This window comes from Danio aesculapii, chromosome 10 (assembly GCF_903798145.1).
Source record: "Danio aesculapii chromosome 10, fDanAes4.1, whole genome shotgun sequence".
NCBI classification, from domain to species: Eukaryota; Metazoa; Chordata; class Actinopteri; order Cypriniformes; family Danionidae; genus Danio; species Danio aesculapii.
Window position 1 is genome coordinate 33,818,821 of NC_079444.1, and position 14,873 is coordinate 33,833,693.

Genomic DNA, 14,873 nt, shown 5'->3' on the forward strand with positions numbered 1-14,873 from the left:
ACTAACAGTCCAAATTTAGCCATATTTTAGCCAAGGTGTCTATGTTTGGATGTCTATTAGAAACAAACACAAAAAATGTTTGCAGGGTAGAGACACATTACTGTTTCCAGCTGATATTGGCATACATGTTTACATGGTAATGCATGTGTAAAGTCAGATAAAATAATGTTCTAAAAGACATGCCTTCGGTGTGTGATGGGCTTTTGGCAACCCATAAAGATCAAGTTTAGTCAGTAGGATTAGTAAGATTAGTTGGTCTTTTGTAACTTTCTGAATATATTTGAGCACATTTACAAGAGCAATCTGACTGTGTTTTTGACTCCCTATGAAAGCAGTCAAAAGAAGACGACTATAAACGTTTTAGATTCAACTACATTTCTAACACAGCTTGAATTTACAGTGAGGAAGTAGGTGACTATTATCGGGCTAAACCCCAAGGGTTAGGATAATGATTTAACTCTCTTTGGCATAGAATTCAAACTATTTTTGGCAGCTGTTTGTCTTTCTTGCTTTGATAGAGACTGACTTGGAGGTAATTAGGCCAGACACTGTGCCAAGTCTTATTTTGTATCATGATTGAGGGTTTTCTGGCATTTAATCTTTAATCCTGCATGCCACTGATGCTTCTGCTTCCTTGTTTACTGATATTTCAATAGGCACAGGTGCGAAAATCACTACTGACAGTTACAACTTGGAACACACCTCACATTTTTTAGATACGTGAGACTCACGATCATACAGACTTTTCAGGCCGCAGAAACAAGATGTATAATTAAAAAAAAATGTGTGTGTCACATAAATAAACTGTCCTCTTGTCTGAACAGGGGGGTTTGACTTCCTGCGAGAGTGGCAGGCGTCACCAGTGGCGGATTCTGGACTGAGCTCGTCCTCCACTTCCTCCAGTGTGAGTCTGGGAGGAAGCATCGGAAACCTGCCGCAAATCACAGCTGACCTGGAGGAGCTAGATGAGTCCTCCACAGAATCAGAGGAGAAAACCAACAAGCTCATTGAGTTCCTCACCACCAGGTGTGTGGCACTGAAACACATTTAGGGGAGTTGTTTTAATATATAGATACAAATTTGTGTATCGGTTTTCCCATAAAAGAACTGTACATCTAGTTAAATGACATATGAAATGTATAGAAATATTTTTATTAGGATGACAAGATAAACAAATGGTGCATCAACTAATAGAAATTACAAAGCTCACACATTTCCTAGCTGCTAAAAAAAATCTTTATTGCTACGTTTAAAAATAGTTTATATTTCTTCATAAAATTCATATATTACATATTATTAATTTAACTATTTCAAATGATTTGAATAATTTTATTATTTAATATATTAGTTTAATTAATCCTACTTATCTAAATTATTTTACATTTGACTTTCCCACAAATCAGATTAGGAAAAAAAAAAAACATCAATAGAACTAAAGTGCAGACTTCATGAACTGTCCAGCACAGGCTCATTCTGAAAGCGTAGCCCTATAAACGTTTCTGGAGATCGCGAATTATGTAACTAGAAGTACATATGGCTGCATTTCATCTTTAAAATGAACACTACGGGGCAGTATGATGCCATTCCTTTTCACGCTTACCAGCTGACCACTTACCTCCATATGGACCGATGTTACCAGTTTGGCCAGTTAGCTTGCCATGTACGTCGGTGGACTTGAGAAGCAGAGAGGAGATGACCACAACCACTGGGTTTGAGTCCAGTGTAGATCGGTTGCAGAAATTGGATAAGACAAAAACAGAATGCAAAAATTAAAATAAACAAGTAAATAACAGGGTGAGAATGTGGCAAAATCTGAAAACGTAGTAAAAATCATGCAAGGGCTTTTCTTTTTCTAGATTGTTTTTTAAAATTGTTGGTTGGGTTTAGGGAAGCGGGTGAGCGGGTCAATCAGTGTTTTTAATAACACTATTTGTTGGGTTTAGGGAAGGAGTAGGGTGGGTCAGTCGATCGGTTAATCACTCATTCAGTTAGTCAGTTAACAGCGGGCTTTGGTGGATTTACGAGAGAACAGCAGGCGCGAATGGCACTCGTGAGAGAAATTTGAGATCTCAAAAAGCGTACACATCGGCCTCTGGTGGATTCGCGAAAACAAAAACTGCAAAAAAAGTAGCTCCTGGGACGTTTTTGGCACTCTTCAGAAATGTATATAGGGGTACGTTTTCAGAATGAGCCTAGGTTGGAAATTTCCATTTATTTCAAACCACAAATTTTGATATCATATATTGATATCAGCATATATTTAATAGACATTGAAAAATATATTTAAATAAAAAGATATGTGACCATACAAGTTTTGTTAATTTGCGATCCTTATTATACAACATATACTGTATTGCCCTTTGCAGGAAATAAATGCAGATTTATAAAATGGAACACTTAGCAGTTTAGCATATCATTCATATTCTTGGTGAATCTGATCACCTTTAAATAGTTAACATGAGACAAATAATGAATTTGATCTTTTAATATCACTTCCTCACTACAATAATACATAGTACAAACCTGGTAAAAAATTAAATGGTGTTATTGGAGGAAAATCTTGAGTGTAATGTCACGTGGAAACTATGAATAAGGCCCGTTCCCGCATCAGTAGGTCAAGTTAGTGAGCAGTAGTTGATGTATTTGTGATTTTGGTGGTGGTGGTGGTGGTACAGTGCATGGAGTACTGTCCTGTCCTTACACAGGGCTTTCGGACCGCTTTGGTGCCATGAAGACATCACTCCGAAGAACCTCAACTCTAAGAGTGCTGAGCAGCTCACCAACTTCCTGCGGCATGTGGTCTCTGTGTTCAAAGAGTCCAAATCAGGTAATCACCAAACACTGTTTTGCATTTATGTTTCATATTGACATTAAAAAATATTGTATCCATCTTTTTCTGCATGTGCCGACGGTGCTTCAAATGATGGGTTTCGCTTCCAGTTTGCAGAACATCTTTTAAAAATATCGAAAGCAGACTATTTTAAATATTAAAGTTGTGCTATAAATAATCCATATATATATTTAATATTATTACTATTTATTGACATACAGAACATCATTATTCAACACATCTGTAATATTGCTGTGGAAAGTTGTGTGGAGTTTTTCATAGTCTGCTGATAGTAGTTTGTTAATTGTAATAAATTCATTTGATTCATTGCAGTTTAATGAAAGTTACTTCCACAATTCATGCAAAGCCTCATGAAATTCAGGAAAAAATATTATATATTACATTGGCACAGTGGCTGATTGCTAAGTTTCTGTGTTGTGTGTCTAGATTTCCATCTAGAGCATCAGCTGAGCGATGTTGCTTTGCAGACGGCCCTCTGCAGCTCTTCTCGCCATTACGCCGGACGCTCTTTCCAGATCTTCCGTGCCCTGAGACAGCCTCTTTCTGCCCACGCCGTGTCAGACTTACTCTCGCGTCTGGTGGAGGTGGTTGGGGAGCATGGAGATGAAGTTCAGGTGTGAATCAATGCTATTATAATGCTATTATAATCATAATAATACTTTTATTTTTCTGGAATACTTGATCAAATGTATTTGAAAGTTAAAGTCTGTGTGCTAACTTGCTTTCCAGGGTTACGTCATGGAGATTTTACTCACTCTGGAGTCTGTTGTGGACAATTTGGCTGAATGCCTCAATAACAGTGAACTTATGGCAGCTTTGACAAGGTTTGTCTTTTATGGTGTTTACATTACAAAACTTTATAATTACAGTATAGTACAATCAATATTTTGGGGTTGGTACAAAAAAAGAAAGAGACTTTTATGCTTATTATCAATAAATAAAATAAATCATTGAATAAGAATAATAATAACAAATGTTGATCGTAATAATAACTATTAATGCTAAATAAAAATATTTATTATTCAGTCATAAACCTACTAAAATGACAGAAGAAAATGTGTAAATAAACTAGGGGTTCAAACTATGGATGGAAAGTAATCAAAATGGATGGAAAGTAATCAAAAATGACAGCATAGATTGTATTAAGCAGAACTAACATTTTTTTGACATTGATAATAATAATTTATGTTTCTGAGACTAATTTGATGGATTCATATTAGATGAATTTCTAATTCAGCAAATTACATTTTAAAATATATTAAAAGAGATAAAACCGTCTTTTAAATCGTAATAATATTTAATTTAAATGCCATACTGTATTTTGAGCAAAAAATGAAGCCCACATTTTTAAACAATAGTACATATGTGAATATATATATATATATATATATATATATATATATATATATATATATATATATATATATATATATATATATATATATATATATATATATACTGTATATAACAAGAAAATGTGTTTTTTTTACAATATATTCAACACTGGCTCATTCTGAAAATGTAGCCCTATATATGTTTCTGGAGATTGCAAATTATGTAGCCAGAGCCACGTATGGCTGCATTTTGTTTTTAAAACGAATGCTAAGTAGCGGTATGACGTCGTTCCTTTTCGAGTTTTCCAGCTTACCGATTACCTGCATGTAGACTCTTTTTCCGCTTTTACTAGTTTGTCCAATAGCTCGTACATCGTACGACTCGTTTGTCGCCGAGCAGAGTTGACAGAGATGCAGAGCAGAGTTGACCACGACGATGGGGTTCGAATCCGGTGAAGAACAGTTCGAGTAAGCTGGTAAGACAAAAACAGAAGCCAAAAAAAGGAAATAAACAAGTAAATAACAGGGTGAGAATGTGGTAAAATCTGAAAACGGTAAAAATCAGGGGGCTTTTCTTTTTCTACATTGCTTTTCAAAACACTGCGGTTGAGTTTAGGGATAGGGAGGGTGGGTTTATCGGTCGGTTAGTCAGTCAGTCAGTCAGTCAGTTAGTCAGTCGACAGCAGCCTCTGAGGAACTTATGTGAGAACAGCAGGCACGAATGGCAATCGGGAGAGAAATTTAAGATCGAAAAAAGTGTACTCAGCGGCCTCTTGTGGATTCACGTGAGAACAGCAGGCGCAAATGGCACTTGCGAGAGAAATTTAAGATCTAAAAAAATGTACGCAGTGGCCTCTGGTGAATTCACAAAAACTGCAAAAAAGCGTAGCTCCTGGGACGTATTTGGCGCTCTCTAGAAATGTATATAGCGGTACGTAATCAGAATGAGCCTGGGTTGCATATATTTCTGAAATGTCTCATCCACAAACAGAGATTCATCGCCAGACTTCCTGGTGAGTGGGAAGCTCAACCCAAATCGTAAGAGCACAGGACAGATCAACCTCCTCCAAGAGGCCGGGACTAATGAACGTAACAGGCACCAGCGCAGTTATTCTGTCCCCAAGAAGTTTGGCGAAAGTGGAGAAAACTCATCCTCCAACCCGCCTCGCAGTGCCACCCTGGATCGCATCCAGGCCTGTACCCAACAGGGTCTCGTGCGCTCGGCCCGCAGCACTTCCTCCAACTCCACCCGCGCCGACACAAGTGTCATCACTGACCCGTCGCACTCCAGTCATCCAGCAAACCTGCTTGCCACCATCTTCTGGGTGGCGGTGTCGCTCATGGAGTCAGACTTTGAGTTCGAGTACCAGATGTCATTAAGGCTGGTGCACAAACTGCTGGCGCGGGTTCCACTGGATCTCCAGGAGAACAGGGAGAGACTAGAGAAGCTCCAGGCCCAGCTGAGGTGGAGTGGCTTCTCTGGACTTCAGCAGCTTCTCCTGAAGGGATTCACTTCTCCGACCACGAATGATCTTACGCTTCAGCTGTTCTGTCAGCTTACGCCTGTTTCACGAGTGCCAGTGGTGGATACATCACAGGCTATAGGTGGGTAGAATGGGTTGAAAGTTTTCAAGCTGAAAGCTGATATTGTATATCATCAGTGCTTCCCACAGGTTTGAAATACTTCCGGTAGTAGCCGGATTGAAACACATCCTTTCCCCACGGCACATAAATGGTTAACTACATGTGACAAATGTGATTTGTAAAAATACTTATTTATTATGACACTGTTATACACAGCTTCCATTCAATAAGTTAAAGTTTTAAAAAGAAATAAAACTGTTGAAATAAAAATAAAGTAATCCACTATTTCTCTTATTTTTATGCTATTTATGAGCAATCTGCACACAGCTTCACTTTCTCTGTCTGCTGTGTGATGTCAGCTGTGAAGCCAAGCGAAAAGTAGTCTTTAATAAAAGAGTAATGCAAAAACGCAACAACTTTAGAAAGCAAAATCAAAAGTCGACTCCCGGACATTTTAGGAGATTTAGAAACACCAGCCAGAGTGGCCGGAAAAATTTTTATACCACAAAAAGGCGCATCTCTGTGGGTCCCTGCAGAGCACGTGAGACTGTCTGAGGAAGAGTGGTTTACAGTTCTCGCACATACACAATGAGCAGTACGAAATTGGGCGAGAGAAGATTTTCCACTGGTTAATCGAACGTGGATGTTTGGTTATCTTGGGTGGATACAAAAAAAGTGTAAAAGGATGATAATATTGGTAAAAAAAACTGTCATCAAATATACTTGCCCAAGTCCTATGTGTGGGAAGCACTGATTATTATTATGAATGCCTTGTATTATCTTTTCTTATCAGTGATTAGTTAATACGTATTACTAGCTATGTTTCCATCCATTTATTTTTATGCACATTTTAGAATATTGCATAAAAAAGATCAAAATGCACATAGATTTTGAAAATGTGAATAAAATTCATATACAAAGCAACATATAGTTTCAATAACTATAAACATTCATTCAATAATGGAAACACATTTACTGAATAAAGTCTAGCATGTGCGTCAAAAAGTCATGTTTTAACAGATAATGTGGGAACTAATAAGGGCACGATTAGACAGCATTAATGGTTTAACCAGTGAACTGACAGCATCATTTGGACATTGGTCATTCTAAGTGAAGTTTATTAATAAACTAATTTCAAGAGGATCACGTGCTTATGATTGATCACGGCTGGTCCTGCTTTATCCAATTTATGATTCACCAATCAGACTATTCCTTGGCCACTATAAATACCCTAAGTTCCATATAACAGCCATCTTAGTTTTGAAGAATCCCCCCTTCCCCCCTACTCCTCCTCCTTTCCTAGATGGGGGGCATGGTGGCCCAGTGGTTAGCACTGTTCCTTGACAGCAAGAACGTCACTGGTTCTAGTCCTTACCAAGCCTGCCGATGTTCCTGTGAGGAGTTTACATATTCTCCTCCCACCGGGTTCCCCGGTTTCCTTCCACCATCCAAAAGCATGCAACTTAAGTTAATTGACTAATCCAAATCGGCACCATACACATGCACCTAGTAAGTAGTTATTTCTTAAGAGCAATCTCTATCTGTTCATTAGCTACTACAGCAGGGGAGTTCTCGAGATCTACCTGAGCTCAAACTCCCCTCTCACCTTGCAAATGGGAAGGAGCCCCGGTGTTGAGGATCTTATGAGCTCAGGGCTCTCTCCTGGGACAGCATGTCAAACAAGCTTTATAATCAATCATCAGCTAAGTGTGAACTCTTGAAAATCCCTTAGACAAAGTCCGTCATCAAAGTGGTTTAGTATTATTACCTCCAGAACAAAACTGTGCTCCCAAAGAGCGATCTTGCACCTCCAAAAACACTGCACGTTCATTGCGTTTCGGTTTATCTGCATTAATTCTATAAGAAAAAAAGGCCCACAGTGGCTACGTAAGTTCACGTTATTGGATGGAAATATAGCTACTGTTCCTACCTAGTATGTGTTTAGATGCATCTACTCTGACCAAGATGTGTTGATGCATATTTCATTACATTGATCTACAGCCTGAAAACCAAACTTGATTCTGCTTTAAGATCTATGCTTTAACATATTTCATTTTTTATTTTCCATCTGCCCAGGTTTTCCTCTGAATGTGCTTTGTCTGCTGCCTCACTTGGTGCAACACTTTGGTAGTCCAACGCAGTTCTGTAAAGAAAGTGCTGAGCGGATTGCACAGGTCTGCACATTTCTATTATAAAACACACCCTGCACTTTACTGACATTTACACCTCAATTAGAAGAGAAACCCTCGTTTTCAACAGCTAACCCTGAATTGTGACAGTGGTAGCATCTATGCATGTATAATAAACAGTTGGTCACATTAACGTAAACTAATAATCTCTTTATGTATGAAAATAAAATATAATTTAAGAAAGTATTAAAACTGTCAGTATAAGATAGTATAAGGTCAGTAATCTTTAGTAAATTTATTCTATAAGACATTAACAATTACATTTCACTATTGTTTATTGTGTGTTTTCTAGGTGTGTCTTGAGGAGAAAGACAAGAACGCTAAGCTGTCTAACCTGGCGCATGTGATGACCCTTTATAAGACTCGTTCCTATACCAGAGACCCCTTCTCGTGGGTTAATGTGGTCTGTCGCTACTTGCATGAGGCTTTCTCAGACATTACACTCAGTCTGGTGACGTATATGGCTGAGGTGAGCTAACCTGATGAGCACGAAAGTCCTCACGTATAACATACAAAATGGTATGTAAAATTGCATGCAAAGAACAGTGTTGTAATGCTAGCTGATCTCTCTTCACAGTTGCTAGATAAAGGATTACCCAGCATGCAACAGCCCCTGCTGCAGATCATCTATAGCCTGCTAAGCCACATGGATTTGGCAGGAATTCAGGTCAAACCTTTCAATGTTGAGGTGCTAAAGACCATTGAGAAATTTGTACAGGTGAGATTCTTACTGAATTAGGATTCATTTGGTCATTTTTAAGCATCTAAATCTGATTTGTCAAACCAATATGTGTGTGTGTGTCCTAGACGGTCCACTGGAAAGAAGCTCTGAACATTTTGAAGCTGGTTGTTTCTCGTTCAGCTAGTTTATCACTGCCATCCTACGCCCATGGTGATCTAGCCCACCTGGAGGTTAGCCGTATGATGTGGGATGGCTCATCTAAAGCCCTGCCAGGAAAGACGATGGAATTCCATTTCGATATATCAGAGGTATATTGTTGCTCAATTGTTCACATTCATGTGTGAAACTGTATTTTTGCTCTTGAAAATGTCAGTTTTCAGTGAGATCACACACCTTTTCTGACTCATTCAGCTCTTGAGGTGTGGCCCTGTTGTTTTTGACTATGCATTTGTTATCAGATCCCACAAAGGGCGCAGCTTCTTTTCCTTTGTTTTTGGTGCATAATAGGCCAAAGGAGAGTCACTCAAGTTTTCAGCTCACTTTCAGCTGGAGAAATGGAGGTGATAGTCAACAGAAGTCCCGAGAGAAGTTTTTACTGCATTTATGATTATAACCTCTCATCACACAGTATTATATAATACAGATTGATTGCCTGCTTTTGTATGTTATGTTTGACAATTAATTAGGTCAAAAATCATAACTTAAAAGTGCAGTAGGTGATTGTCTTCAGAAACATTTTTTGTTGTGCTGGTTGAAAGTCTCTTCACATTCCAATAGTAATGATTGGATTAGATAATGATTAAAGTAAATGATCTAAATATATTTAAATGTATTTTTATGTTCTGGGTAAGGCATAAGACTAAGCAAAGTTCATCCAAATAAAAATTGTCGGCCCAATAATTCCCATAATTCTGATAAGTAGCCCAAACTGTCTGTCGGCAAATGTAGATTTGTACAACGGCGCATCTCTGTTCAAACAGATCCGCCGATGCACGTGCACGTGCGCAGCGGTCACGTGAACACGAATGACAGCAGTAAAACAAATGCTGAATCAAAACTTTTTTAAATCCTGAATCAATATTGGAGTTACTTTTGCATGCAGGAGGAAGGACGACACCATGGCTGAAGTATTTCTGTTAGACAGGTAATGTTCTGTTTTAAAACTATTTTAGTCACGCAGAGCTGATGTAGATTGTGTTGTTTTACGAATGGATTATATGCACAGTAGTGTTGTTCAGCCACTGAAATCTGCCAGTGATAGATTGATGTGACTATTTACAGTTTCATAAGGGACCTTTTACAGCATCGATAATGTAGATTTTATTTGGTTTAACAACAAAACATCAGTAAATAGCGCTATTCCGCATAGCCTGCTTAACTGAGGTGAAGTTGCTTTTATATTTACATTGATTCATTTTTGAACAATGACAACCTGTGACGCGCTCCCTAAATTTTTTACCATGCTGCTCTGAATATTCGATCTGAAATAGCATGTAAGCATGACTTAGTAATAAGTGTAATTCTTGCACGTCGCTGGACAATCACTAAGCATACAGTAGTCGCTTTAGGACAAAGCATGTGAGAGTCCAGTGAGCATGAAATATTGCACATTATGACAAGTTTTGCTCGCTACACAACAGAAAACGTGCTAGATATAATAAATTTTTTGGTTCAGAATTGTTGTATTATAAAGTACTATAAAGTTTTCTAACCGGCGAAGGGGAGGGATTGTATTTGATAGATATTATGCTAACCGGTTAGCATTCAGGCAGATCACCTACTGCACCTTTAATATTATGTTATTTGAAAGGTTCCTAATTTAGTTTTTTATGTCTTTAATAAGATTACATCTATCAAAGGTCCATTTCTAATAATATATGCCTATATTTGTAATATAATATATTTTTGCCTCCTTTATCACAGCAGCTACGTTTACAAGCACCAATTTTTCGTTTATCTGAATGAATTGAACCTGGTTGCAAATCTGTTTACATGTATTCTAACCATTGTTGTCTGATTCAGATATCCATTTATATGTGTTTACTTAAACTGTACATTCTGATTAAAACATGTGCGCATTTACTTTGTGTGGATATGACACCATCAAAGCTCATTATACTGTATAGTAGTCAGATTCAGGTGTTTACATCAGGGGTGGGTCAAAACTCAGACCTGGAGGGCCGGTGTCCTACAGAGTTTTGCTCCAACACTAATCAACATACCTGAACATGTTAGGCAGTGTCTTCAAGATCACTAGAAAAGTATAGGCAGGTGTGTTTGATTATGGTTAGAGGAAAACTCTGCAGGATACCGGCCCTCCAGGACAGAGTTTGCCCACCCCTGGTTTACATGGTCGTTTGGTTTGCTATTGGATCAGATTGGAAAAGGAATAAACCACCGCTTCCAGTCTGCTCAAACTTTCATTCAATTTGAAGTGTTTATATGAATATTTTTCAATCCAGTTTAAAAATCAATCTGATTACAAACTGATTATTTGGGTGCATGTAAACATAGCCAGTGTCTGATACAAGTTGTTCAAAGATCTGGTCTTTCTAAGCCCCTCATTTCCGAGAGCCTGCTCTGCTCTGATTGGTCAGATGACCCAGTCTGCTGTGATTGGTTTACCGTATTCATATCTGAATTACCATTTTCATTCAGAGGCCTTTTCAGCACATGTAAACACAGTGCTATTAACAGTAATTAGAGTGTTCATTTGACAGTATCGATTTGAATGAGAGACTCATCTCTATTACAGCTATGTTAAACACTATAAAAATGGTCCAAATAGAATAAAGGGGCACTTTAAACACTCCCATCCTCATCTAATATTAATCTTCAGACAATTCTAGGTATAATCTGTGTATTTAAGATGAACTTTGTAATTCTGGGAAAGCTGGAACTCATGGAGACTGCTTTCTTCCTTGAAACCAAATTTGTGTATGATTGCCCTCTTGTGGCTTCAGGTGCAATTACAGGAAACTCTCTCAGTTCCTAGAATTGAGTGCTTTAGCCTTTTGTCTGGCCCAGATGAAAGCAGTGATATCCTGTCCAGATGGAATGGGTGCACACTGATAAGGACTTCAGCAATTAGACTGTTTTTCCATGCATGCTTGTTTATCTACAGGAAGTCTGTGACTCATGGGGTAGTGCGAGCCTGTGAGTGCTGCTCAGGACCTGTAGATGTGCTCAAGTTTGTGTAGGATTTATATGACTTATGTCAAGACATGTTTATTTTGATAAGTGGTTTATACTGTATGTGCTCGTTCGCGTTTGTGTCCAGACTCCGGTTATTGGCCGCAGATATGATGACTTGCAGGGATCAGGAGGGAGAGATGGGAAAGCCCGTGCGATTGCCGTAACCCGCAGCACGTCCTCCACTTCTTCAGGATCCAACTCAAACACCGTCCTGGTGCCGGTCAGCTGGAAACGACCACAATCATCACAGGTGACAAACATTTCATCCTCATGCTCATATTAGACACGGTATGAAGAATTCTTTTAGGTTGTACTAAACTGTGATGAAAGTCTAAATGACTGAAGATCAGTGTATTCTATCAGTGTCTGCTTTTTTCAACCTGTAGTTTCTTTTTGTTTCCCAGAAGCGAACGAGAGAGAAGCTGGTGAATGTTCTGTCACTCTGCGGACAGGAAGTTGGCCTTACCAAAAACCCATCTGTAAGTACTCAATGAGTACGTTTACATGGACACCAATAATCAGATTTGAATATGATTAATACAATACTCTGATTAAGAGTCTACCATGTAAACAGTGTTTTTTTTTATTAATTTAATCCATAATCAAACTAAACAGAAATGGAATTAAACAAGGAGTATGCCGATTTTAGTCGCATTATTGAAGTGCAGTGCAGACATGTAAACACTGCAATCAAACTATTACCATCATGTAGGATTTTTGCCAAATTTTTTGAGGTTATTCCCTACACACACGGCTGTTTGACACTTATTTCTGTGCCTATCGAGTCAGTAGGACCACAGACACACACACCTCAAAAATGCAGAGCTTTTTTTCTCCTATTTGGCATACACTATCAAATTCCTTTACTTTATCTGTCTCAGGTGATCTTCTCATCCTGTGGGGATCTGGACCTCATGGAGCATCAGCCCAGTCAGGTGTCATCTGAGGATGGGACCCGCGAGGACACCCTGGATGATACCACATCAGAGCAGCAGTTCAGAGTCTTCCGAGACTTTGACTTCCTGGATGTAGAGCTAGAAGACGGAGAGGTTAGTAATGATCAGATGTTATTACTGTATCGTCTTTTACATTCTGATGTGTTTCATTTAAACTTTATACACTGTTAAATTAGTACTGTTATTTATTATTAAATTGATCAAAAATGGCAGTAAAACATTTATTGTATTTAAATTCAGTTCTTTCTATTCGTCAGAGAATACTGAAGAATGCTATACTGTTTGTATTATGACGAATGCAAATCAAGAAGTGATTCCTAATCAAAACTTTAATCAAAAAATGTCAGCACAATTGTATTAAAATAGAGTAAGATACAATTCCCATTCCTACTAACAATAACCCAAGCTGGTTGTCTTGCACCTTTCTTTCTTTTCTTCTTCAATTATTTCTTTCATGTTTTCTGTGGATAATGAGATGATACTATTGCTGGTCTGAGACTGCCTGAATAGTGCGGCCATTGCTTTTCCTCTGGTCTTTCTTACTGTTTGACTAACACTCTCTCTCTTCTCTTCTCTCCTGTGCTGCCATAGGAGCTGCAGGTAAGAACAGCTGTGTTAGCATGTGACCTGATTCGCTTTGAGATGTGTGTCAGTCATGTAGACCTTCATCCTGTCATAGGCTAAAGAGATTAGTTTGATGTTTAAAGTCATATTTCATACAGTAGAAATGCATGTTAGCAGCATCTCATACCAATATTTTTGTTTCATTCACATTCAGCCATTTCTTACTTAGTTAGAAATAATAAACTCTTACAATTCTGAAGACACTTGCAGGCTTAAGATCCTTAAAACCAGCTTTCTTTTTCACTCTGACTACAAAGGAGATTATTACTTCTTTTTCATTTACAGAGTCAGAAATGTTTTCTAATATTGTATTTCCTGCATGTGTTCTTCATCTGTGCATGATCAGTTAGAAGAGTGTTTTCTCTACGGTGGGTGTGATTTTATTAAGTAGGATTCAATCTCGGATTGACATCAATTATTGTTAGATATTATCTATTATATTGATGAATGTGATTTTGCCATATACGACGCGTTCCTAGATTAGCAACTATGTTGATCCCGGAATGTCATTTTTGATCGAAAATGTAATCCCTACCCCTAAACCCAAACCTTGTTGTAAATTATTTCCAAAATTAGAGAGGAATAATAGTTGGATAATAATTATGTAGAAGAACATACCCCGAATTGTAAGCCTAATCACACTAACCCTATTATTTTAAATCAGTGTTTTCCACACATAGTCTTTTTCTGAGAGGCCACCCAAGTATATTTAGTGACATTTTATATATATATATATATATATTATTATCATCCTTTTAAACTTTTTTTGTATCCGCCCAATATAATCAAACATCCGCGATTGATTAAGTAGTGGAATATCTTCTCTCATTTACCCCTTTTCAAAGAGAACGGTCAACACTGCTGAACGGTCCCACGTCTCATGTGCTTTTGCAGACCTACAGAAACATGCTTTTTTTTTGCATCCGGCCGGGGTTTCTAATTATACTAAAATGTCCGGGAGTGGCTTTTGCTTCTTTTTAAAGCTGTCATTAATTGTATGCGCAGCCATGAGAGAAACATTAAATCATTTATTCTTTAATCTAAACGACTCAATAAAACTAAATGCTCAGAGAGGATGAAATTACATCTAAATTGGCTGCAAAATATTTATACACCATTATAAATGGTTAATCAACTCATTTGCCTTTTTTAATAATCTACTCATTTTATTCTTGTAATTATTATTCATTTGTAGAGATATTGTCTGTTTCATTTCATTCATTTATTTCTCATTTGCTGTATATTTTATTAATTTTTTATATTGATCATGTCAATAAATTACATATTTTATTCATCTGAAATGCTTTGGTAAAACTGTACAAAATGTTATGCTAATAGAGCAACCTGAACTTGAATGAGAGATAAAGAGAAGCAGATTTTACCTGTCAGTGTGTGCACATGGCTCCTGGATTTCATAAAAGAAAAATAGTGGATTTCTTTTATTTATTTCAACAGTCT

The 14,873-nt window shown here is 37.7% G+C and overlaps 1 protein-coding gene across 1 annotated transcript in view; it reads left to right on the forward strand.

Moving 5' to 3' along the window:
• fryb (furry homolog b (Drosophila)) overlaps positions 1-14,873 on the forward strand; it is a 99,760-nt gene that overhangs the window by 72,747 nt on the left and 12,140 nt on the right. The window contains 12 exon segments of the mRNA XM_056467294.1: positions 825-1,026; positions 2,706-2,827; positions 3,278-3,465; positions 3,581-3,675; positions 5,177-5,790; positions 7,846-7,943; positions 8,251-8,427; positions 8,536-8,676; positions 8,766-8,948; positions 11,921-12,085; positions 12,240-12,314; positions 12,717-12,884. Coding sequence (XP_056323269.1) covers positions 825-1,026; positions 2,706-2,827; positions 3,278-3,465; positions 3,581-3,675; positions 5,177-5,790; positions 7,846-7,943; positions 8,251-8,427; positions 8,536-8,676; positions 8,766-8,948; positions 11,921-12,085; positions 12,240-12,314; positions 12,717-12,884 — 2,228 coding nt within the window.